Source organism: Pseudochaenichthys georgianus, chromosome 3, assembly GCF_902827115.2.
Source record: "Pseudochaenichthys georgianus chromosome 3, fPseGeo1.2, whole genome shotgun sequence".
NCBI classification, from domain to species: domain Eukaryota; kingdom Metazoa; phylum Chordata; class Actinopteri; order Perciformes; family Channichthyidae; genus Pseudochaenichthys; species Pseudochaenichthys georgianus.
The window spans coordinates 42,948,605-42,973,595 of record NC_047505.1 but is presented as its reverse complement, the minus strand read 5'-3'; the positions used below and the strand labels follow the sequence as shown (position 1 = coordinate 42,973,595).

General features: G+C 41.5%; 1 protein-coding gene across 2 annotated transcripts in view; it reads left to right on the top strand.

The window, feature by feature from the left end:
• Positions 1–24,991, top strand: part of esrrga (estrogen-related receptor gamma a) — a 72,978-nt gene that overhangs the window by 7,321 nt on the left and 40,666 nt on the right. For both annotated transcript variants that reach the window (XM_034075863.2, XM_034075855.2), the window contains exons 2-4: positions 3,475–3,633; positions 16,943–17,367; positions 23,340–23,456. In XM_034075863.2, coding sequence (XP_033931754.1) covers positions 3,475–3,633; positions 16,943–17,367; positions 23,340–23,456 — 701 coding nt within the window. The remainder of the gene's footprint in view (positions 1–3,474; positions 3,634–16,942; positions 17,368–23,339; positions 23,457–24,991) is intronic.

Sequence of the window (24,991 nt, the reverse complement as noted above, 5' to 3'; positions counted from 1 at the left end):
AACATAGTCCCACACACTTCTATATTAGTATGTTTATGCACCTGGCATTTGGGATTATTACTTTAATGTCTACCGACACACACGAATGCATGCACACACACTATCATATTTTGACAAATGACAAAATATGTCATTATTTTATCACACATGCACATATTTTAACGACTTCCTGACATAGTCTCAGGAATATCTAACAATAGAACATGTGTGTTCTTATCTCATCTCCTTTATAGCACAAGATTAGTAATACAAATAGAGCCACAGTTGTATTAAAATCAAAAGTAGAAAAGGGAAATATAAATTCTTTTTTATTTTTCACGCTGACTGTTCTGTTTAGGCTAGAGGACATCAAACTGCCCCAACTAGAGGGGTAATTAGGTAGGGCAGTTGCAGCCTCGTGTGTGAGTGTTGTGTGTGTGTGTGTGTGTGTGTGTGTGTGTGTGTGTGTGTGTGTGTGTGTGTGGTGTGTGTGTGTGTGTGTGTGTGTGTGTGTGTGTGTGTGTGTGTGTGTGTGTGTGTGTGTGTGTGTGTGTGTGTGTGTGTGTGTGTGGCATTTTCTTCCTTCAGGGATAGGTGCGTTTTGCATTAGCAAGAATGGCAACTGTCTCATCAATCACTGCATCACCATGTCACACACACACACACACATACATACATACACACACACACACACACACCACACACACACACACACACACACACACACACACACACACACACACACACACACACACACACACACACACAGTGTCATGGTCATTCTGTTCACAGATGGGCCAGCAACACATGAGCGAGTCACTGAGCATCAGAAAGACACCCGCGATCTCCCTACTTTTACACAATTACAGACCCACGCACACAATTCTAGCTTGTGTGTGTGTGTATTTGTGTGTGTGCTGGTGCTGCTTACATGTAATGACAGGAGTGTGAAATAGGTCAGGTAGAATCACATACTTTTAATACTCTTCCCCTTTATTCTCTCCTTTTACTTTGTACGCATATATAAATATTTATGACCTGAGCTATTTATGTTGTTGATGTTTAAGTACCCACATGGTTACGACTTAAAATCGTAAAATTTCACTTTTTTCTCGTGCAAGATTTCCTTGCAGCGAATACAAAAGCAGCTGTTTAAAGCCTTAATACAATGGTTGTCTGCTCATTTTAAGATGCCTTTTAGCCTAAATGTAATCTTCTTGAATGAATCAAATATCCGATTACCTTGCCATAAGGTATAATGTAAAAAAAGTGTTTGGGGTTAATGCAAGTGGCAGCCTTGAGGGGATTTCGGCAAATTCAAATAATAATATATATTTCATTTCACTTGTTAGATACTTTATATATAGTGATTTATCTTAGAACTTGGTCAACTCAGGTTTTATTTCCAAAAATTAAACCCATATAAATAAGGAAGTAAAGCTAAATACCTTCCAATGTTCAATCTATTCCTTTTTTTCTTCTTCTGCTACTTTACTTTTCTTACTTAGTGTGTTGTGATGGCCCGTGGAAGGACACATTTCACGTATCAGCTTTTATGCAAGAGGAAAGGCAGTGATTCAAACTTACAACATCACGTATCAGTGGTTACTGGGTGTACCTTGGTCCGATCTGAACCCAGGACAAACCCCCCCCCCCCCCCCCCCCCCCCAATAAAAAAGCAGTATTAAGTGTTGCCTGTCTATATAGCATTGTGACACCGCAACCAAAGCCAATAAGTGTCTGAAGCAGCCGCAGCAGCAGCAGATATCGATTCCTCCGATTCACCAGAGTGGAACTAAAACCTACATATTACACACCCTGGCCCTCCACCTTTCCCTGAGCCAACTCAGCTCTGAGGGGGGTGGGGGGGCCGGGGCTGTCAGACGAGTGATTGGTCTGTCTACCTGTCTGCCTACGTGGCCCTCACCTAAACAGCAACCCACACCGGGACAACATCACACACACTTAGGAACACACAGATGTCTGTGCGGTGTGTGTTTGTGGGGTAAACATGTGTCTATCAGTTTGTGACACATACCAACATCCTGCTCTGTTTACCGATACACAACGTCTGAGACAACACACACACAGGAATGTGGTAATGACAGGAAAAATCCAGCAAAACTCAAACAACAAAAACTAATATAAAGATAATTAATAAAGATAGTTTTTATTTGTTGCTTAAAGAGCTCTGGATGTGAATGAATTACTGTAATTACCTTTAATAATAGATTATTATAAAAAGATGTGCCCGATGAGGGAGGAATTATTTTAAATGTACTAAATGGATAAGCAGGCATAATTATTTTTGACACATTTGTTATGTAAAAAACCTAGAAATGCTCAAAATGCAAAGTGCAGGTATGCCTCAAGCGTCACAGCCAGCGTCACTTCAGCATTATTTTAGAAGGATTACTTTAATGCTAGTTGTGTTCCCCACTCTTAATTGGTTTCAGTATTTTCTATATTTGCTTTGCCTGGAAGAAAGTTTTCTTCCCAAATGTAGGCCACCCAGCTAAATGGATTGTAAACCCTGCAAGTTGTCCTCCTCTTTGACGTCAGCTATAAATGCGCCATGTTATTTAATTATTATATTTTTGGCGGTGCATGATTTTGATTCTGTTGATTCCTGCGGTGACCTTATCAACCCGGCGACAGCTCCTCCCATGACGACAGTGCCGGTCTTGATTGACAGATCGCAGTCCCTCCTCCGGTGCTTTTACTTTTATATTCCCTCTGTCTGAAAGCCTTGCAAGGCTAAAACTGGTAAAACTCCTCTGACGTTACACACAGCCGGGGTGTGTTTCAATTAGCAGCGTGACGCATCCGCCCCATCTGCGCACAGATGGGCGTATTAGACAGAAATGTGTTAACACATTCCTGGACAAAAGTCTTCTGCACAGGTTTAAAGTCAGAGCCCGTCCTCTCTGCCTCCGCCTGTCTGTCCGTCCGCCTGTCGTCGCTCTCAGCATGTCGGCCTGTGTGTCTGTTTTTCTACATGTCTTCTGACCTGTCTCTGGCTGCCCGTGCTGAATATTTGCAAACTTGTATACACCGATCAGGTCTTCTGCATCTGTTTGTTATATCTGTTGCATACAGACAAGCCAAAGTTGTATGCTGAATGTGTGAGTTGTGTGTGCATTTTTGTAGCACATGACATATTCATATACCTCCCATTTGTTTTATTATTTTGTCTTTTTTTATTATTATGTGTATTCTTCCTTCTATCCATGTTCATGTCCAACTTAAGAGAAGTATACATACTTCAGATTTTTTCAATTTGTATTTCATTATGTGTACTATTTCAATGTCCCTGATTAATTAATGTGTATTCTCCTAATCTTTAGATTTGAATAACTAACGAACATATTTAGTGTGTTTTATTTGATATGAGTTGAATATTGTGTATGTCTCTGCTGCTCTTTATCATCTTCCGTATATATTTCACTGGCTCAATTTTCACCGTTCCATCTCTCATGTTGTCCCCGTCTGCAGAATGAACTTATCGAAGGGTCCATTGGTGAACAGCAGCAGTGACGATAACTCCAAGTCGAACTATAGTAAATGCGGCGCTGGCGCCTGGAGAATGCACCAAACTTACGATCAACTAGAGGCCAACCACATGAGAGACGCACATGCCCTCTACAACCCCAGGTAAGAACCAATGACGAGCAAAGTAAAACCACAAAGAAAGAAAGAGCAAAAATGTAAAAGAAAAGGAATCTATGAATCTTTTAGGTTCAGTTTTACACAAAAGCCACACTTGACCTCTATAAACCTCAGATGAAAGAGAAAGAAAAGGCAAGCACTTTGAGACATCAAAAGCCAGTGTTTTTAGTGGTCGTCTGTGTGTGTCTGTCTGTGTGTGTGTGTGTGTGTGTGTGTGTGTGTGTGTGTGTGTGTGTGTGTGTGTGTGTGTGTGTGTGTGTGTGTGTGTGTGTGTGTGTGTGTGGTGTGTGTGTGTGTGTGTGTGTGTGTGTGTGTGTGTGTGTGTGTGTGTGTGTGTGTGTGTGTGTGTGTGTGTGTGTGTGTGTGTGTGTGTTAAAGCGCTGAGGAGCTTTATTCTTCGATTTACCATAACACAAGTTTTTCTCTTTTCTTATTTTTTATTGATGTATTACATACCTCAGATATTTTTCTATTATTCATTCCATGTAATAGGGCTATATAATTGAATTTACATTTTATGCTGCATTCACAATTTTATTAGATCCGTATTTAAAATAAGCTGCTTTGCTTTTGTGTCACCATTTGCAAAATAGGCAGACATTTTCTCAAAGACTTGAACAAAGCAGGTTAAGCATCTGTATTTTATCTGCATTTGTATATTTGAGTATGAGTCTCATGAGTGACTAATTTACAATGATATTTAACCCAGTTTTTTATATTTAATAAGCATTTTATTACAATGCTCTTAAAATTCCAGTTATTCCTAACACGTTCCACTCAATGTCCACAGGCAAATATTTTATTTTGAAAGAAAGGATTAAAACTATTTTCTTTACTTTACTTGTCGCACTGTCTTTGTTTTGTTATATTTTTCCAGTATATATATATATATATATATATATATATATATATTAGGGCTGTCAAGTTAACGCGTTATTAAAAAAAGATTAACGCCACTAATTATTTTAACGCGATTAACGCATGTGTATTTTTTTTCCACGGCCGCCCCGTAGTTTCAGAGCGCATACAGTTTAAAATACCATCTACAAGCTGATGCTGACAGCCCCGCTCCTGCCGCCCGCTTGTGGCAGACCACACTTCCACGCTCACCGGCAGGCACCGACTGGCCATCGGGAGGACCGGGAGGGTGTGTGTATGTGTGGCACGAGCGAGCGAGAGAGAGACCCTACGTGCATTGTTGTTGTTAGCATCTGGTGCTAGCTCGCTGCGCTAACGGATAGAAGGAGCTGTTTAAATGAAAACAGAGGAGCGACATTTCGCCACAACTGCGCCGATCACTTGACTTTATGCAGGAAGCAGACAGCGGGACATTGTACCTAAAGTCAGCACACTCAGCTCGGATAGAGATTGCAGCGTCCAGGCAGCTCCCGTTCGAGCATATGCCTTGAGTTGCACATAGCTCCAACGATCCATCTCTCTCACACACACACACACACACACACACACACACACACACACACACACACACACACACACACACACACACACACACACACACACACACACACACACACACACACACACCATTTGTATTGTATTATTGTATGAGAGAGGTTCCAGGTTGAATTGAGGTGAATATTTGTAATGTTCAGGTTGGTGTGTTTAATATTCACGAGAATATTTGTCATTGTTCAAATGATAATAAACATTAGCATAAAGCATATTTGTCCACTCATATGTTGATAAGAGTATTAAAAACTTGAAAACTATTCCTCTAAGGTACATTTAGAACAGATAAAAAATGTGCGATTAATTTGCGATTAATCGCGATTAACTATTTTAATCGACTGACAGCCCTAATATATATATATATATTATATATATATCACAAGAAAGTAACATCTACTTCTGGCTCAAGGACACTTCAGTAGTGCAAATGTGAGGAGGCTTTACATGGTATCATTCGGTTGAAGGACAGTCACTATTACCATTATAGTAATCCCCCATGCCATTTGCATGTGCAGGAAAGCATGACACGCTTATACCAAAGGGAAAATGTACTTTAAAGTTCTCCAATGAAAACCAGTTCTAGGTCTGTGTTGTTGCAGGCAGGTGAAACTCAGGGATCCTATTGTCCATTTTTAGAACATAAACTGTAAATATGCTGCTTGTTTCATGTTTAAACACAGCGAATGTGTGACGCATGGAACGCAGAAATACTTCCTCCTTCTCCGCAACTTCCTTTCTCTGTCTTTTAATCATTCTAACTTTCTCTGGATACGAGACAGAGCCAGATTGCAAAACTGTAATTGTGAGTATTTGTTTTGTACATACTGAGTATAATGCAGGTTTATAGCACATATGCTTATATTCTTTTAATATATTTGTTCACCAGAGATTATTAAGACCAAGCTCTGCCAATGATTTGAAATCACATTTTAAAAAACCAGAGTAGGAATAAGTGTTTAGAAAACATTAAAAAAAAAGGTGATCTGTTGGTCAAGTATTTGATGTGTTTAGACAGACAGACAATTTTTGTTTGTAACAAAACAACATTAGGCTGCATGATCTCGCTAACTGACATGCTTACCATAATGAACATTACTATAATGAATAATGTTGTTATTGTTTTATTATTGCAGCCGATTATTGATTTATGCATTGTTAGGCTTTTGCAGAGCCCGATAATTGTGTGATCGTGCGTGCGCACTGTAGACTGGGAAGTCTTAGTCCAATAGGATTTCAGGGTTAGTCTGGGTCAAGCCAATTAGAGGTCTGGCAAGCCATTCTCACACAGACTCTCAGCCAATCACCAAGAGGAGAGTTACTAGAGCACAATGTGAGTGTGTGTTAGGTTGAGTGTGCGTATGTTGGCATACAGTGATGAGAGGTGTAAAGGTTTGCCAGAAGCTAAGGAGTCACGCCATGGCTAGAATTAAAACACTACATGTTCACACAGAGAGAAACACCCTCCACTCTGCTTTCGGACTCTGACACATTTTTCAATGCATCGGTTCAACTTAGTCTTAATTAAAGATAAAATAACTGAAGATGATATTTTAATGGGGATTCAATTGCCAAAACTATGTCAGGCCTCTGATGTGACACAAAAACATTCCACAGTTGGCAGATTTCACTAACCACGAGAAGGGCATTCAGAGAGTCCAGACCTCTAGCAATGCCAAATGCCTTATCGCTCAGTGTTAACACAATTGAAAAACATTTTTCGTTTCCATCCTTGATCGAGATCTGCTCCAAAATGTAATGGGTACTTACTTTGCACTCCTTCCACTAACTTAAACATTTGGCCAAATCCAGCCATCAACAATTACATGTTTTACACCTGTGCTTTCCTACGTGACATCACACAATATATGAATACATTTATATAAGGGCCCATTCTTAAAAAAATAAATAAAATAGGGCTCATGCAATAAAGAAAAGTTAATATATCACCACACATTTAAATGCACACATCTATTTTTTCCTATAGCAACCAGTATAAGCGCATTTGTACGCTCAGTCACACACACACACACACACACACACACACAGACACACACACACACACACTCATGCACGCACGCATGCAGTATAAGATCACATGAACATTCCCACCAGGATATCTGACCTCCGACTGTGTTGATGGGATTTGGTCCCACACTTGATATAAACACTCTAACAAACACAAACACACTTTGATGCGTCTTTGGAAAAGAAAATCCAATTACAATTATTTTACAGCAGAATTTATATATTTGGTATTTATATATAAGATATTTCTTAATACATTTACATTATAACATTATATATTTACATCATTATGATATGTTATGTGATATTGTGACCAATGGCATCCTGTGATATAATGCATCAAAATCACTTCATGCTACATATAACAAATCATGTTAATGTCTTCCATATGCTTTACTTTTAAGCGCTTTAGCTGAATTAAAACTTTTTGAATTTTGAAAGAAATTCCTAATTTGTTTGTCGAGATCTGCTGTTTTCATTGGACAGCAACAATATTATTCCTCTTTTATTTAGGCCATCAAACCATGGGAATGTGATTAATGTCAGGCAGCCAGGCTGCGCTTGACTACACACACACACACACGCACACACACACACACACACACACACACACACACACACACACACACACACACAAATACACACCCATTGCTGTAAACTGAGCCCAATGTAATCATAATGATAAAGCAGATTGCCTTAACACACAGATGGGCCTCCCAACAGCTCTGTGTGTGTGTGTGTGTGTGTGTGTGTGTGTGTGTGTGTGTGTGTGTGTGTGTGTGTGTGTGTGTGTGTGTGTGTGTGTGTGTGTGTGTGTGTGTGTGTGTGTGTGTGTGTGTGTGTGTGTGTGTGTGTGTGTGTGTGTGTGTGTGTGTGTGTGTGTGTGTGTGTGTGTGTGTGGAAGTGTGGACAACGCTGATTGGATTGCAGATTTATAGAAGAGGATTAATGCTGGAGCAGAGAGAGAGAGCGAAAGAGAGAGAGAGGGTTTCAGACACTCACCTCTCATTAACTTCCACCCTCTTCACCTAAACTCGCCATGGATAAACACACACACACACACACACACACACACACACACACACACACACACACACACACACACACACACACACACACACACAGAGAGAAACATGCGTAGACAAGATACTGTGTCAAGGCAGCACCTTATTGTTTCATACAATATCAAATTGTTGCTTATAAATAAATGTTACTATTAAAATGCTGAGAGAGCATTTCATTTCTTGTCATCTGCAATTATACGTTTTCAGGAGTGCAACATTTAAAACTAAGTGAAAGCAAAACCAATTCTGAAAAGACGAGCAGTAGAGGACATGTCAACAAACAATTTGGGAGAACAGAACAACCAAATATATAAAAACCTAACAATTCACACACTGCGAAGATTAATTCGGTCAGTTTTGTAATGGTGCCAACTTGAAGCATCAGTGAAGGAATAAGTCAAATAAAAAAGATGCTGAGATGTCCAAATATAAAAAATGTAATCAAAAGAAAAAAATACTATAAAGATGAATAAATAAAAAATGGTAGACAATCAAAGGCATGATGTAAAATAGGCAGAGAAAAGCAGGTAGGCGAGAAAGAGACAGACAGAGCAGAGACGATGGGCACTCCAGCTAACCTGATTATGACTAGATGTGAATTAGATTCCCTAACAGATGGTCCAGGAGCGAGGCTGTAAGGTGCATCAGCCAGCAGCAAGGGGGGAGGGGTGAGGCAGAGGATAGGAGGGAAGATCAGGCGGGGAGGCAGAGGGGACGGGTGTCAACAGCAGCTGGTGACAATACAGATCAATTTGGGTAAAATGTACCTTTCAAATTATTATAAAAAATCTGGGTAATACAGGACTACATTTGGCACTTAGTTAGTAGAGACATTCACTTTCTACTTTTGACTCATATTACCTTTCTCGCAATGTCATAAGGAACAAGTAATAAACCAGCTGGATATCTACCAATCACTACATTTTAGTATTTATCAGTCATTCACAGAATAATGTTTTATTTATAGAATATTGGTTGTGGGATTGAAAAGTAAGCCGTGAACTCAGCCTGTTAAGGACAGATTCTCTCATTTTATACAGATGCTGTGCATTAGTGTACATACTCCAGCTCTGCTTCGCTCTCTCCCTGTGATGGATAGGTGTAAATCATCGCAATCCTGTAGTGACAGCCCAATTTCCCCAAATCTGATCTGCTTAAAGAATGCAGCTTTGACGCTCTACTCGCTTATGTCTCCTTTCCTCTCCTCTCTCCAACGTTTCTTTTTCTCCAAATACCTCCATTTGTCCCTGGTTCTCTCAGATGGAGCACCACTTTTCTTCACACACTCTCTGACTCTCCTCTCTTTTGCAGCATTGCGCTCTCGCTTCCGATTCCCTCCTTGTCTCTCCCCCGACCTCCCCTCCCCTCTCTCTGCCTCCGTCCCATGTCACATTTGAAAGCCCTGTCATATTTACTAGAGTGGAAATCCTCTTTCACCATCTGCTTAATAAAATGTGTTTTTAATCCCATGGGGGATATTTTGTTTTTTTAAACACTTTTTTTTATTATACTTCTGTGCAATTTCATTTGATACGGCACCTTGCCCAGGTCTCTATCTGTCTGAGTATGAGAGAGGGTGTAGGAGCGGTGAGTCTCACTGCACACGGATGGGCGAATGCGTACGTGTGCATTTGGGAGTGTGTGTGTGTGTGTGTCTGTGAATGCGTGTGTGTCAGCCACAATGGCAAGTGTCGGTAAGTGTTTGGAAGGACCGTTGCACCCCTAATGCTTAGCGATAACACTGCTAATCCACACACACACACACACACACACACACATAGAAAGGGAGACGAACACTAACCTTGATCAATGACCTTTCTTTTATAAAGGAACCAGCCTGCAGTGTATACCCCTTATACCGCTGCACACACATGTACTGCCAATATCACATAAACAGGCAGTATGATAGTGTTCAGACACATCTAATTTAGTTATCATACCAAATTAAATATAATATATAATTTGTTCATAACATATTTTTTGGTACAAACAAGGATTACGTTTGCCTTATGCAATATAACATATAAAAGGTTACAAGACGATGCTTTCAATCATTTCCTTCGCTCTTTTCCAGTTAAAGGCTTGAGGTCACATGGTTAGCATTTAGTCTGCCCAGTGCAAAAATAGACCTAAATTAGCTTCCAATTTGCAGCCATTTATGTATTTAATTATTAACTCAATAAATACCATGATGAAGTCACCGCATTTGTGTTGACTGTACTCTTGGTGTGAAGCTTCCTGGACGGAGTTGAGCTGTTTCGGAGGTTTGAAGCACTGTTCTTACAGTAGACAACCACCCTTACAAATAAAATGACACACAGCAGATAAAGGAGACGGAGAGAGGGGCAAAGAGAGGGAGACAAAGAGAGAGGTAGGGAGAGAGAGAGAGACATGGTGACAAAGATAGTGCCTGGCAGCAACACACTTATCAGCTGCTGCTCCGCAAGAAAATGACCTAAATCATCAAGATTCCCATCTGACACACACACACACACACGCACACACACACACACACAACCACACAGGGTTAGCAGTACACTGCCTCACGTGTTTCCCCTGATCAACCTCTTCATATCTTTCCACTTAAAGAACTACCCCATCGCAGTCAGAATCTCAAATCTAAATCACCCTTCCAGGGAAGACTTTGAGAGGAAAAGGAATTCCCCTAAACATTCGAAACATATAATCACCTTTTATGTGAAGAGGAAAGATGAAACAGTTTTAAAACCACTATGTGATATTGAAGACAGAAATGTATCGATATCACCAGGAATAACATAATACTCCTCAAGCAGTTTGGAGAGCACATAATTCTTAATCAATCGTGTTTGGCCGAGCCTGCCCTGTGTGCACTGTCTCCCACTGTTTATCCATTCGCATCAAGAAAATGTGTGTGTATGAGTGTGTGTGTAAACTTCATACACCCTAGGATGCATTATAACAGCTTTAGCTCCACTACTGTGCCTGCGCAAGTCATACCCAATGCATTTCACACCAGTCGGTGTTTGTGCATTGTTGGGTGTGTGTTGGTCTGTGTTTGTAACAATAACATTCCTACCTAGAAGGAGTCTAAACACACACTAACATTTTGTCTCCTCTGCCAGTCTTTACAGCCCGACAGCCCATTGGGCAGAATGTGTTTTAGCCATTATCACATTGATTGTATGTAATCAGGGGTTTATTCTGCAGCCAATGAAGTGAATTACAGGTTTCCTGCCCGACTAACACTGTAACAATTGATCTGCTCCCTGGTGTGTGTGTGTGTGTGTGTGTGTGTGTGTGTGTGTGTGTGTGTGTGTGTGTGTGTGTGTGTGTGTGTGTGTGTGTGTGTGTGTGTGTGTGTGTGTGTGTGTGTGTGTGTGTGTGTGTGTGTGTGTGTGTGTGTGTGTGTGTGTGTGTGTGTGTGTGTGTGTGTGTGTGTGCGCGTGTGTGTGACAGGGTGTGGATGCACGAGCAAAACAGAGAAGCAAAAAAAGAGTGTGTGTGTGTGTGTGAGAAGTCGAAAAATAACAAGAGAGAGAGATATTGAGACCCGAAGAGAGGGCGAGGGGGAGCTCAGTAGGAGGGAGAGTGGTTTAGATTGACTGTCGCTGCGTGAGTTTTTATTTCTTATTTTATTCATTTTTCTCCCTGAAAACAACTGCAATCATCGACACGCTGTGAGTCTATGGAGCTAAGCTCAAACACAGCAACACACAGATGGTTTTCAATCTCTATTTCTCTGCCTTTAAACTGTGCGCACACCTTACACAATGCGCATGTAAAATCCCAGATTCAATTACCACGTATCCTTTAAACGGCACACACAATGACACGCAAACAAGATTTTCTTTATATTCAATTTGAAGTGGGTATGTTTGTGTGTTCGTCTATCCCAGTGCGATATGTAAGCAGACAAAAGGTAGAACATTTATAATGATTTCACAACAGCTGTAGCCTTTGAAACCCACCAGTGCATGTATCCAACTAACAAGCCAACAAGCAGTTCAACAGCCCTCCACAGATAGTAGCGGTTAAAAAGGAAGTAGCATAGATAGAGAAATAGAGCAAAGAAAGAAAAGTAAACAGAGGAGTGTGAGGGCTGAAAAAGCAATTCAGTCGATTGATGAAATCGTTCTATTCATTTGACTCTGGAAATGTAAATGTCCTATTCCCCTTCTTACCCCATTCTTTAATTCACTGTATTTTCTTTTCTGTCTTCCATCCCTCCTTCACTTTCCCTCCCGCCCAAAGCACTGCCGGTATCATCTAGATAGAATTGTGTAAGGTTTTCTCTTTCCCTCTTTTTGCTTATTGGACTGTGTATTCTTATCAGCGTCGAGAGCACAATGCTTGGTGTGATAGAAAGGTATTAGCCAACCCATGGTAGCTACATTGTCAGCACTTCTTCCTGCTCTGTCTCTATACCACTTCTCTTACCTCTCTGTGTCCCTCCTCTCTCCTCTTATTATTCTTTTCTGTTGATTTTTATCGTCTTTTCCATGGAAATGTGGTTTTAAAAATATTGTTCGGATAGTGAGATGCTTCATTCCTCTACACCTACGTTCACTAAAGTGTGTCAGGGTCTAGTCAAATAAATGTATTTTGTTAAACGCTTTCCTAAGTACAATATTTAAGCTCAAAATCTTTGCTCTTGGCTAATTATTTTAAATTCTCTCGACGTAAATGCGCAGAAAAATCCAGCAGGGAAAGCAACATGAACGATTAAGATAAAACCGAGTGACTTCTGAAGCTCTGAATGGAAAAGCTGAATGTTAACATGACACCAAGACTGTCTGTTGTAAACCTCTCTTCAGCTCGCAGCTACTTACACTGCATCTCTTCTGTAACCCGGGGCGGGACAAAAAACAGCTAGGAGTTGTTTGAGGATCAGTTTGTGTTTATGGCTGCCATCTAGCGAGGCAGTCGTACAAAGATTGTATATAATAAAAGGGTGCAAGTGCACAGAAAGTAAAGGAGCACACAGCGAGCAGCACAGAGACACAGAGTGCGGCCCAGAGTAGTTGCTCTAATACGATGATTGGATGTTTGTCCCTGCCAGTTGTCAGGGCGCTGCATCAGCCCACCGCTCTAATGACAGCTTGTCATGCTAAACGGCCCACCTTCCTTCAAAACACACAGAAAAAAAGATTCTCCTTCTTCCCTTCTTTCTCTTTTCCCCCACTCATTCTGTTGCTTTCTCTCCATGCGTTCACGAGTCACTGTGCATTCAAAAGGTGAGAAATGAAATAGGAAAGAGGAGAAAGAGAAAATGACAGGGATCGAGCTGGAAATGGAGACAGGGGAAGGCGGTAATCTTTCTGGGAGTGTGTTCTGCCTCAGTAAGGGACAGGTAAATAGGCCTGCTGAATATTTGATGTCTGCAGGAAATAAACAGCCACTTTTGTCCCCTTGCTCTGGCTGCCTGGGAAACAGGGTCATTTCTAGCTATGTCACAAACTCTGTTTTGTGTGGTCAATTATATCATAGGCACTTATCCTAAAATGAAATCCTTGAAAACAACTCCACTTAAAGTGACTTAAAGAGCTTAAAACAATTCGGAACATTTTTTAAGTGTCCATCAGTAAGATATCAGTTAATGTTTAACATGTGAAACTAAATCGTTTTTTTGTGACCAACTTTTTATTGTTTTTTTTTTTTGCCCTCACAAAAGGGACTTATATACACAGATACAAATTATATAGACAATATAGACAATACAAATAGAAAAAGAAAAGACAAAGAAAGAAAGAAAACATATAGGGAATTCCCATGCCACCCCGTCCCTCCCCCTTCCCACCCATCTTGCCATTTCACAGAAAATCCCACCTGATGTTTGTTAGCAATTAAATAGTTTTTTGATGAAAACAAACCTTTAGTATGATGGTATAGTCTTGCTAAAAATAAATAAATGTAATACTTGCTTCTGTTTTGTAATGAGCATGTTAGAATATGGTGCTCTTGTGCTGAAGTGGATTAAATGTACAGAATAGCAGGACATTCAAAACCCTTCCTTTGTAACGGAATGAAACAAAATAGCTAATTCTCAAATCTTATTACCACTCTTCTTTGTGATGAACTGAAATCATCTCGTAACACAATGCTCACGTCGTTGATCTTCTTGTGAAAAGAGAAACACACTCAAGCCTTTCCCTCTTTATACAAACCTCTTAAACACCTCCAAACATAAAGAATTGATAAAAACGGAGAGCCACCCCCTTCTCTCTCTCCACTCTTCTGAAGAGCAGACAGGCACAGTAAGACGGCTCTTTCAGCACTGAGCCGTCGTTACATAGCGCCATAATTATACTGATAACATACATACATGAATGCATTCAACCTCTCGCTCGGCACAGCGCACTGGCTGTGATTTCTTAATCTTCTTTCCTCTTCTCGCATGTCTTCTTTTTTATTCTTTTTATTCCTCCCCCTTCGACTGCCATTATTTTACATTTATAAGCGGAGAGAGGGAGACGGAGCTAAGAAGAGGAATGGAAAGGGAGAAGGAAAGAGAGATAGATGAGAATTTGAGAGAGAGAAAGAGGAAAAAAGCGCCCGAGATCTTTTGGCACTTAAACTCTTTCACTTAATGGCACTCAGAGGGATTGACGGTGGAAGGGAGGGGGCAAAAAGGAGCATAAAGAGTGAAAAAGGAGAGATTAAATCATCACCATCACATCATCTACTTAAATGGCTCTACTCTTTTTTCTGTCACCACTGTATTTTCTCTCGCTATGCAAGAACATGGGCAACCAAGTGCAATTTGTCATCATCCTATCAGTATTTCCCACATTTACCTGTAATTCTCTTTTTCTTATTCCATCACCTAATATGTGTATCTGTCTGGATTTGTGCCCGAATCGTTCTTACCGTCCCCCTTAACTCCAAACTGAAAGCCTACCTTCGCATCAGATAAACAGATTTATAGACATTGGTGATGAATACCACAAAGCCACGATTAATGGAGTCACCAAATTAGAAGAACTTGCAGAGGGGAAGAGGGGAAGGGGAGAAGTGGGGGTGGGAATGAAATATATGATGGAAAGGTCAAAGTATTGTTCATTATAAATGTCATGTCATTTTATGAAAGGAAAAATTGAATCTAAAGGAAAGCCCTGACTTTGTGGGAAACAGTATTCACACAGTGTAGGCTCTGTCCCATCCTGCTGCTCACCAAACACATTAAAGCACATTCAAAACCAAACCGCTCTGAAACTACTGTCAGTCATTTGGCGCTCATCATTCAGCGCAGCCGACCCGTCTCTCTCACTTTGCCTTGCTCTGTCTGTCTGTCTTTCTGCTTTGGCCGCCCCTCTCTCTACCTGTTTTCGCTGTCTATATCCATTCCCCGCTCCCCCACTCTTCCCTCTCCCGAGCGCCTTGTCCATTCTCCACCGAGGCGCTGTCTGTGTTTTATGGGTCCCTGTAGAGCAGGGATCTTTTACAGGCCGACTGGACTTTAGAAGCCCCTCGTTTAGCAGCATCCTGCCTTAATTAAAAACCCCTTTTGTGCTTTCTGCCTTTAACAATGAAAGGGAGAGAAGGGAGAGAGGGCAGGGTTAGAGGAAAAGAGAGTGGTAATGTGAAGAGAAAAAGACAGTGGGCACGGATAGAGGAAGAGAGAGGGAGATGACAGTGAATAGAAAGTGATAGGGAGACAGGCAGATAGATACTAAGGTAGACAAAGGGAGGGATGGAGAGATACAGACATAGAGAAGATAGCTGTTAATTACAACTGCCATTAACAAGACACCAGTCTGCCTCCTTAGGGAGAAGGGAAGAAGAGAGAGGGAGGGAAAAGGAAGGGATGCAGAGTAGAGGAAGGCAGCAGGGAAGAACAAGAGAGAGGAGAGGACTACAGTAAAACTTCTGCACTGATTAGCAGAGATTTGTCTCTTTTAAAAAAACAAGTTTTGTATTGCATGGTTTACAGAAACTTCTTCAACAGATTATTTGTGTGTGTGTGTGTGTGTGTGTGTGTGTGTGTGTGTGTGTGTGTGTGTGTGTGTGTGTGTGTGTGTGTGTGTGTGTGTGTGTGTGTGTGTGTGTGTGTGTGTGTGTGTGTGTGTGTGTGTGTGTGTGTGTGTGTGTGTGTGTGTGTGTGTGTGTGTGTGTGTGTGTGTGTGTGTGCGAGGCTGTCTTTGGGATGATTGAGCAGCGGAGAGGCTGCTTACTGATTACCTTCATGTAGAACAAGCTGCTATTGACTGGAAAGTGACGGATGACCGTCGTCCCCCGAGCATGTGTTTGTGGGAATGTGTGGTACTATAGGTGCTTCGCTGCTACTCTACTTTACACATGGTTTCCCTAATGAACAAGAATCTATTTAGTTGTAAAATGTAGCTCTCTTACTCTTGTTTATTTTTTTGTCCCTCGTTTCTCCCTCTACAAAGCTCCCTCTGTAATTTCTTATAAGGAAAGAATAACAAATGTGATGGATGGATTGTGTTTGAACATGTATGTGTGTCATTTATACAACTTGGCCGGCTCAGTGAAAGAATACAAATCTATCATTGGAAGTGACAGTGAGGAAACACAACAACATTAGAACAAATGATTGCTGCAATTGGACTTTCAAGCATTGTCTTTACTGTATCTATGTTTCTTCTCCTCTGGCTGTGCCTTTCCTCTCACCCTTTCACTCTTTTCTTTATAAGTATCCATCATTCTTCTGACATTTTACACGTGACATTCTCTTGTAATAATATCATATTCTTCTTTTTCTTCTTCTTTGTACACCTGTCTCTCTCCCGCAGGCTTCTCTGCAGAATGTCCAGTAAGGAGCGCCACCTTGAGTCCAACTGTCCGTCCTCTTACATAAAGACTGAGCCGTCTAGTCCTGCCTCCCTGACTGACAGCCTAAACCATCACTCCCCTGGTGGCTCCAGCGACGCCTCAGGTTCCTATTCGTCCACAATGAACGGCCACCCCAACGGCTTAGACTCCCCGAGTCTGTACGGCTCCAACGCAGGGTCCCTGGGTCCCGCCGGCGGCCCCGGATCAAAGCGTTACGAGGACTGTTCATCCACTATTGGAGAAGATTCACAGATCAAGTGCGAGTACATGTTGAATTCCATGCCCAAGAGGCTGTGTCTGGTCTGCGGGGACATTGCGTCAGGGTACCACTATGGAGTGGCATCCTGTGAGGCCTGCAAGGCCTTCTTCAAACGCACCATCCAAGGTTGGCTTCTATTTCGACTTTCTGCCTTTAGTTATCTCTATGTTGGTCTGTGTACATTGGTTGCGAATGATGCGAGTCAGAAGTTAAAGGTGAGGAAAGATTTTCAGATCAAAGTCAATGGGCTCCTTAAAGAGCCTCAACCCTTTTAGATAAGCATTCCATACAAAGCACCTAAAACATAATCTATGATGAAATGTAATGCATAAGGACACAACATGCACTCTATCACACACACACACACACACACACACACACACACACACACACACACACACACACACACACACACACACACACCTGAGCCATTTGGCTAGGTCCAGGACATATGATAAAAGCCCCACACTCACATATAAGCATCCAATCAGGTTCATGCATACACACCAACTCCCAGAAACGCCCCACTTTCACCGTCAACCTTGACTTCTTCTTCTTCTTCTTCAACAGCAAAGAGTAATTTCCAGGTTGTGTTTGCATTCCCAGATCTAGCTGCTTATTACAGTGTTTGCTATAAGCCTAGTAGTATCAGAGGAAGGTCAGAGGTTATGTCTAGGGTCAGGAGCTCAGGTTAGGGGTTAGAGGAGAGAAGGGGTAGTGCAGTAATCCACATGATGAGAACAATACCAGGAATTAGGCTCAGTAATCCTTTGCTCATCTCTTGTTGGTGCTCGAAGTGTTCCAGGGTGTGCTAAGGTATTTTGGCCATCCAGCTTTGAGGATATTGAATTCATACTCAACTTTCAGCTTGACCAATGGAATGTCCTTCATTTACCCTTGTAAGCACTGGACAGGTCAGTCTGTCAGATAACCAATTAGCCATAACGCAAGCCAGTAAATCAGCCATTTGTTCATTAATCCAGCCAGTTCAAAAGATGACTGAACCAACTTGGTTTCACATAATGTATACAACATGTGGAATATTATCTACTATATGGTGCATAGAATATGAAAACTTTTAATTGGTGAATTAATTAATTGGGATTTTTGTTTTACTTATTTGGGCCGGGTTAGCCTTTTTGGGAGAGTGACAGTGTTGACAGCGTGAGATAGAAGGGATGACATGCACAAAGAGAGCAGACCTGTTTTGAACCTGAGTTTGCAGCAGCAGGGACTGAACCCCATCTCTAACCCTCAAATCTGTGTTTCAAAACTGTTGGACTATCACTGCCTTTTTATGGCACAAGTCCATTTGTTACTTCTGAAGACATTACTCCTAACAAAACAGGTCATGAATTTATATCATCTGATTTATTAAGAAGCTAAGCCCTGTAACGTGATATGTGTTAGCCACTGCTTCTGTGCACTAGCAAGTATTTAGAGCAGCAGGATGGTAGAACTACAGTGGCCATCTATACAGTACTTTATAGATTATTTTTAACGGGATTTGGAGGAAAATAAATAATATCACAAGACTTTAATAACCCATTAGACATGGATCCATAAAGCTGTTTTAAGTATGCAGGGAAAGTCATCACGTTATATTAGGACCAAAATGTGTGGTTAACCCAATCTGAATGATAAACCTTTAAAGACTGTTTGTTGAGTAATAATCTTCAATGATTTGTCCAAATTATTCAAAGTAACTAATAGGCCCCGTTAGTCTTTAGGGCCACTCTCTTGTCAGTCAGTGTGCCACTGCAATAACCAAGCTACCAGTCAGCCAGGCGCTATTGATTCATGGAGTCAGTCATATCGTACAGGATTCATCTATCGGCCTTTCCATCCATCCACCTATCTGTCGCTGCTTCCTTTGCCTCCGATAAGCTGCTTTCCTAGTAAAGCCCCAGAGAGAGAGGGGGAGACAGGGAGATGTTCGGGGGTGGAAGTCTTACATCCACTATGTTGTTGTCACTACCTAGAGATGACCTGTGTGTGTTTATTATGGGATGAGATCAGGACACAGTGCAATACTCACAAAGAGATTGGAACACACACATAGAGAGATAAAGTCACGCACGGCAACAAACTCATAGAAGCACATCCACACACCAACACACATCAATAGACAGACACACACATGACCTTGTGTGTGTAGGTTTAACCCTTAATTCCTCCGTCATCCCAGTATGATAGTTGACCAATTCCATATGTCTCATTTCATTTAGGGCTTGTTAAAGGTTACATAGGTGAGGATACAGTAAAATATGAAATACCAAGAGCCCAGCAAATGTATGGATATGATGCCATGTTGACAGAAGGGAACTCTTGGGAGTATGACCTTCAAAAGATTCAAAGCAATTCCCCGTCCACTGTCGTGCTTTCTCATTTGACTTCATGTGTAGTCTTAACTTCCCCTGTAGTGGACATGCTGTAGCTCAGGCAGGTCAGAGTGAAAGGTTATGGGTCAAGACTTGCAAATATAATCATGGGACTTTTGTCACGAAAGGTTGTGACAAATAACAACAGTTTGGTGAACACAATTGCAGGAAGCAACATTAAAAGTGGAGCCATCCGATTTACTGAAAAGTTAGCTGAGAGGTAAATAGTGTATAATTAAAATAAATCAGACATTCTAAAACATTCCTTTATGGCTCAGACGGCTAGATCGCATCCAATATTTTGCATTTATTACGAAAAATTTAAACTTTTACCCAATAACTCTACACAATCATTTCCTAAACTGAACTTGACACAACTAGAATGTATTAAATAAATATGTTAATACATTTCTTCTTTTGTTTTTGAAAGTAGCACACGTTCTTTCATGATTTGTGCTACAGACTTACTGTTGATATTTGGGGATTGTTTGGGATGCAGGATGAGCACTCTTGAATCCAACCGAGTAAATGGGTCATGACATTATCTTTGGCTGCCACACAAGCCTAACTCATCCATATATGGTGTAGGTGTGTGTGTGTGTGTGTGTGTGTGTGTGTGTGTGTGTGTGTGTGTGTGTGTGTGTGTGTGTGTGTGTGTGTGTGTGTGTGTGTGTGTGTGTGTGTGTGTGTGTGTGTGTGTGTGTGTGTGTGTGTGTGTGTGTGTGTGTGTGTGTGTGTGTGTGTGTGTGTGTGTGTGTGTGTGTGTGTGTGTGTGTGTGTGTGTGTGTGTGTGTGTGGGCTCCTGCTCATCCACGTAAATGAGCACAGGTTTATGTGTACGTATGTGCACATATGCCTGTGTTTATGCACACTTGTGTGTTAGTGTGTGTATCTTGGCTGGAAAGCAGGGCCAGCCTCAGATGGGCAGCAGCAGACATATTGGTATGTTTCAACCCATTAGCCAATAAAACCGCAGGTAATCACCAAAAAAACACCTCCAGCTGGACAGGGAGGAGAGCATGGAGCAGGAGAGGAGAGGAGAGGAAGAGAGAGAAGAGGAAGTATGTACTCTAGTTTGAATAAACAACAAGTTAAAATAAGGAATGAGGAAAAGAGGGGAGGAGAGGGTGGGTGGACTGGGCACACAAATGTAGGAAGGAATTAGAGGTGTGTGTGTGTGTGTGTGTGTGTGTGTGTGTGTGTGTGTGTGTGTGTGTGTGTGTGTGTGTGTGTGTGTGTGTGTGTGTGTGTGTGTGTGTGTGTGTGTGTGTGTGTGTGTGTGTGTGTGTGTGTGTGTGTGTGTGTGTGTGTGTGTGTTGTGTGTGTGTGTGTGTGTGTGTGTGTGTGTGTGTGTGTGTGTGTGTGTGTGTGCGTCGCAGCATGGAGGAAGTGGCTCTGGCAGCTGCTGTTTCTGTGGCGTTAGTCCAGCGACACCTGACAACCTGCATCTATCACTCCCTTATTGAGAGAGAGGGATAAAGGGGAGTGAGGAGGAGGGCAAAGTGTGAGAGGGGTAGAGGTAGGATGAGATGGAAAGACAGTACTAAAAAGTGGATGAGAGCAACAATGATAAAGATGAAAAAGGTAATCAGTGCAGAGGAATTGTGGTTGAGATCGAATAAAAACGGGTTATGTTCGTACTTGCCGTAACAAAATAAATACAGTTTTTATAAGGACCATTTTAAATTCTTAAGTCAATGTACTGAGATAAGCAAGGGAGGTGAGAGGCTGAACAAGAAAAAGGCAAAGTATAATGTAAAAAAGGGGCTCAAAGAGAACAGCAGGCAGAAAACAGTGTGTACATTGGTGGGCAATTTTCATGCGGCAGCAAGACTTACACACACACACTCAAAGGAGATTGTAGGGGATTTGAGGCCCTCATATATCCCCCTTGCTCATACCAGCACACACACACACACACACACACACACACACACACACACACACACACACACCCTTCTTGTCCTGTTTCTCTCATTTATAAGGGCTTTTGATGTAAGCCCAGTACCCAACCCTGTTGAGTTGAGGTGCTGTAAATTCAAATTTGACTAACAGTGTTATAAGACAAATAATAAGCATGATCATTATCATTATCGACTATTGAGGTGCGCAGTAGCACTCAGCATGTGAAGATGTTGAAAATGGTTTCAGTGAGAGGTTAAACACATTTAGCTTTAGTGCTACCTGCCCCATAAGTGGCTCTTTACTGCAGTTTTCCATTTAGCAGCGCTGGCCTGTTTAGCCTTGCACTAACAAGGCCTTTTACCGACCACCCATTAACCCACGCAAATTCTGTGTCATTAGCACATTTAGCCTCGTGCTAGGTAAGTGTCCCTCTTAATTGCTGAATTAATCTGCACCTCCTGTATCATCAGCATGTAAAGGTTAGGTATTAGCTAACTAGTCCTATTAGTAGTGTCCATTAGACTGTAAGGGACCCCAAGTATTTAGCATGTTTAGCCTTTACTTTACCTAAGAAGGCCTATTAATGAGAATCTTGTTATCCATTAGGAAGTGTTCGTCCATTTACCCTCTTCCCTAGCTAACTAGCCCCCTTAATCAGCCCAGTAATGAGAAAACATCCTCTCCACAGCAGCAGTCAATAGCAATCACTGTTTACTCTCTTCAGTGGGAGATGCATTGGCTTGCTAGTAGTCATGTGGGCATGGGAGGAAGGGAACAATACTGTTGTTTTTTGGTATTTAGTTCCTAACACAGTTCCTAGATTAAACAACTTTCCTGAACAAAGAAACCTGTTTGAGAAATTCAGCAATAGTCCTAACAAATGTATAACTGTGCTTGGCTTTGAACCGCGAGGAAGCAAATAACTAAGTTGAGGAAATAAGCAGAACAGGAGTCTGAGTGAAGCAGAAAATAAGAAAACAAAACAACATAATGAAACAGAGTCAATCCAAAGGAGGAAAACAGGTGGCACAATGTAGAGCGTTGAAAATAGATCTCATTAAGAAATGTGAAAACCGTTTTGAAATATAGTGGAGACATGGAACTAAGAACAAGGATATAGAAAAGTTGAGGAAGAAATAGTGAGGCTGTGGACGGAAAGGTAAAAGTGGTATTATCCTGTAACACCCCGACGGTGTGGTTGTTTCTGTTGGCGAGGGTTGTGAAGTTAATAGACTTACATCAGCTCATAATCTTAACCTCAGCTCTTCATCAGTGTAAGTGAGTGAACTGCAGCTAGTCACGCAACCTTTCTGTAGCACGCATGCACATACAGTTCATACTCATGTCATACACACACACACACACACACACACACAAGTTTGTCTATTCAGTCCAATGTAAAATGATAACTTTAGGGGTTAAAGTATCACTGAAACGTCAAAACAACAGCCTGATATTGATGAAACATAATCCATACACAAGATATCAGATTGCTGCTTATGCTGTTAACTTTTGTTTTAGTGTCTGGGCTGTTTGTATGCACCATAGAAACAGAAGGACTTCTTAAAGTCATAGGTGAAGACCAAGGTAGCTTAGTAAATGTTCATAGAAGTACATGTTATTGTATTTGTCTGTGTGTCTCGGTATATCTTTTTACAACTCTAGATTTGTCTTCCTCTCTTAAAAAATGAATCTCGATCCTTTTTACCATCTTTGTGCCGCTGGAAGTGTCTTGAAGGTTGTCAGCCCACCTGAAATATCCATCTAAAATGAAACCCTTTCTCTGTGTTCCTCCAACATGTTTACATACAGGCAACATAGAGTACAGCTGTCCAGCCACCAACGAGTGCGAGATCACCAAGAGGAGACGCAAGTCGTGCCAGGCCTGCCGCTTCATGAAGTGTCTGAACGTGGGCATGCTGAGGGAGGGTAAGGGAAAAGGTCTCTTCCTTATCTTTCTCTGTTAACTGTGCTACATGTAGCATTTTAAGGCCTGAGAAAATACTCAGAGATACAGTTGTATCGATCAAAACTTTGAAAACTTCATGGCACCGGTGAGGTAAATGCAAAAAAATGATGGAGAAAATAAATTCAAATCTGTTAAGATTAAAAGATTAGATACAAAGGATCATTGGGGAAGCAATGGGGTTTGTTTGGGCGACACAAGAACAGCAATGTGATAAATAAATGTAAACATGGTGTCTTGTTTTACAATAAATATACCATAATACATCAAAATATGACAATGGAATATTGATGTTGAACAATGCTACATGTATCACTTCTAAACAATTGTTAATACTCCTTATATACATTATATTGTAATCTATTGCTTTTGGCATCATGACACAAGTACCATCTTACAACTTTGAGTTTTTTGGTATCCTCATAAGTGTTCTTGGTTTGGTTTGCCTGTTTCATTTTCACTGTGTATGTTAATCTCTGACTTCCACATACAGAAGTTACAATAGTTTCTGAGGCCAACTCAGAAAGTCCTACATCCTTGCCTTCCCTAAATGAGATACACATGACGGGATTATTGCTACACTCACAGTGAGTGTTGCACAGGGTTGAGGAAAAGTAAACAGAGAAAAAGAGACATTATCTGCCCCCACACCACTTTGATTAAATACACTCACCCTCTCATTTTCACACTCCCTCGTTGCCTGTGTCTCTTTCTCTCCCTCTTGTCTGCCAACCTCTGACCTTTCTACTCCCACTGCACTTCCAACGATGAAAAGAGGGAGAGGAGTGGCAAGGGATGAAGAGAAGGGCCGATTGAGAGAGAGAGAGGAATAGTGGGGGGGGGGAAGGTAGGAGAAATCTAGGGGGAGGGAGGGAGAGAGAGGCGATTGATTTATAGGAGCAGAGGAGAGGGACCAGGGGAGGATGAGAGGCAGGGGGAGGATGGTTGAATGAAGCAGAAAGTGTGTGAGAGAGAGAAGGGAGAAGAGAGGAGGGTCAAGGTTGTAATTGATGGGAGACCTGGCCTACGCCCCCTTCCTCACAGTGGTCAGGGAGCGTGCCAGCCCTCCCTCCATCCATTCCTGTCTCCATCTCCCCCTCCGATGCTCCCACGCAGTGTACTGTACTGTTTCTGTGGCCTCTCTTGTGCTCTTAATGCACACATTCTCCTCTTCATTTGCTGTTCCCTCCATCCTGTTAGCACCGTGACACTCAAACAGACCTGAGGCTGCTCTTCCAGTTTGATGTCAATAGTGGTACAAACAACAACAAACAAATATATTTTATAAAACTAATCACTATTCTGGAGTGTGTCCCTGTTTTCTAAATGTTCCCATTCACAAATGGTTGAAGATACAGTAAAACACACCTGAGAGCTTTACTAAACTCACTCAAAAACCTGACAAATATTGAACTTCCTCCAACAGCCACAGTTTTCACTGCAAACAAACATGCTCTAAGCTGATACCTCTCTCTTTTGCACACACACAGACAGAATA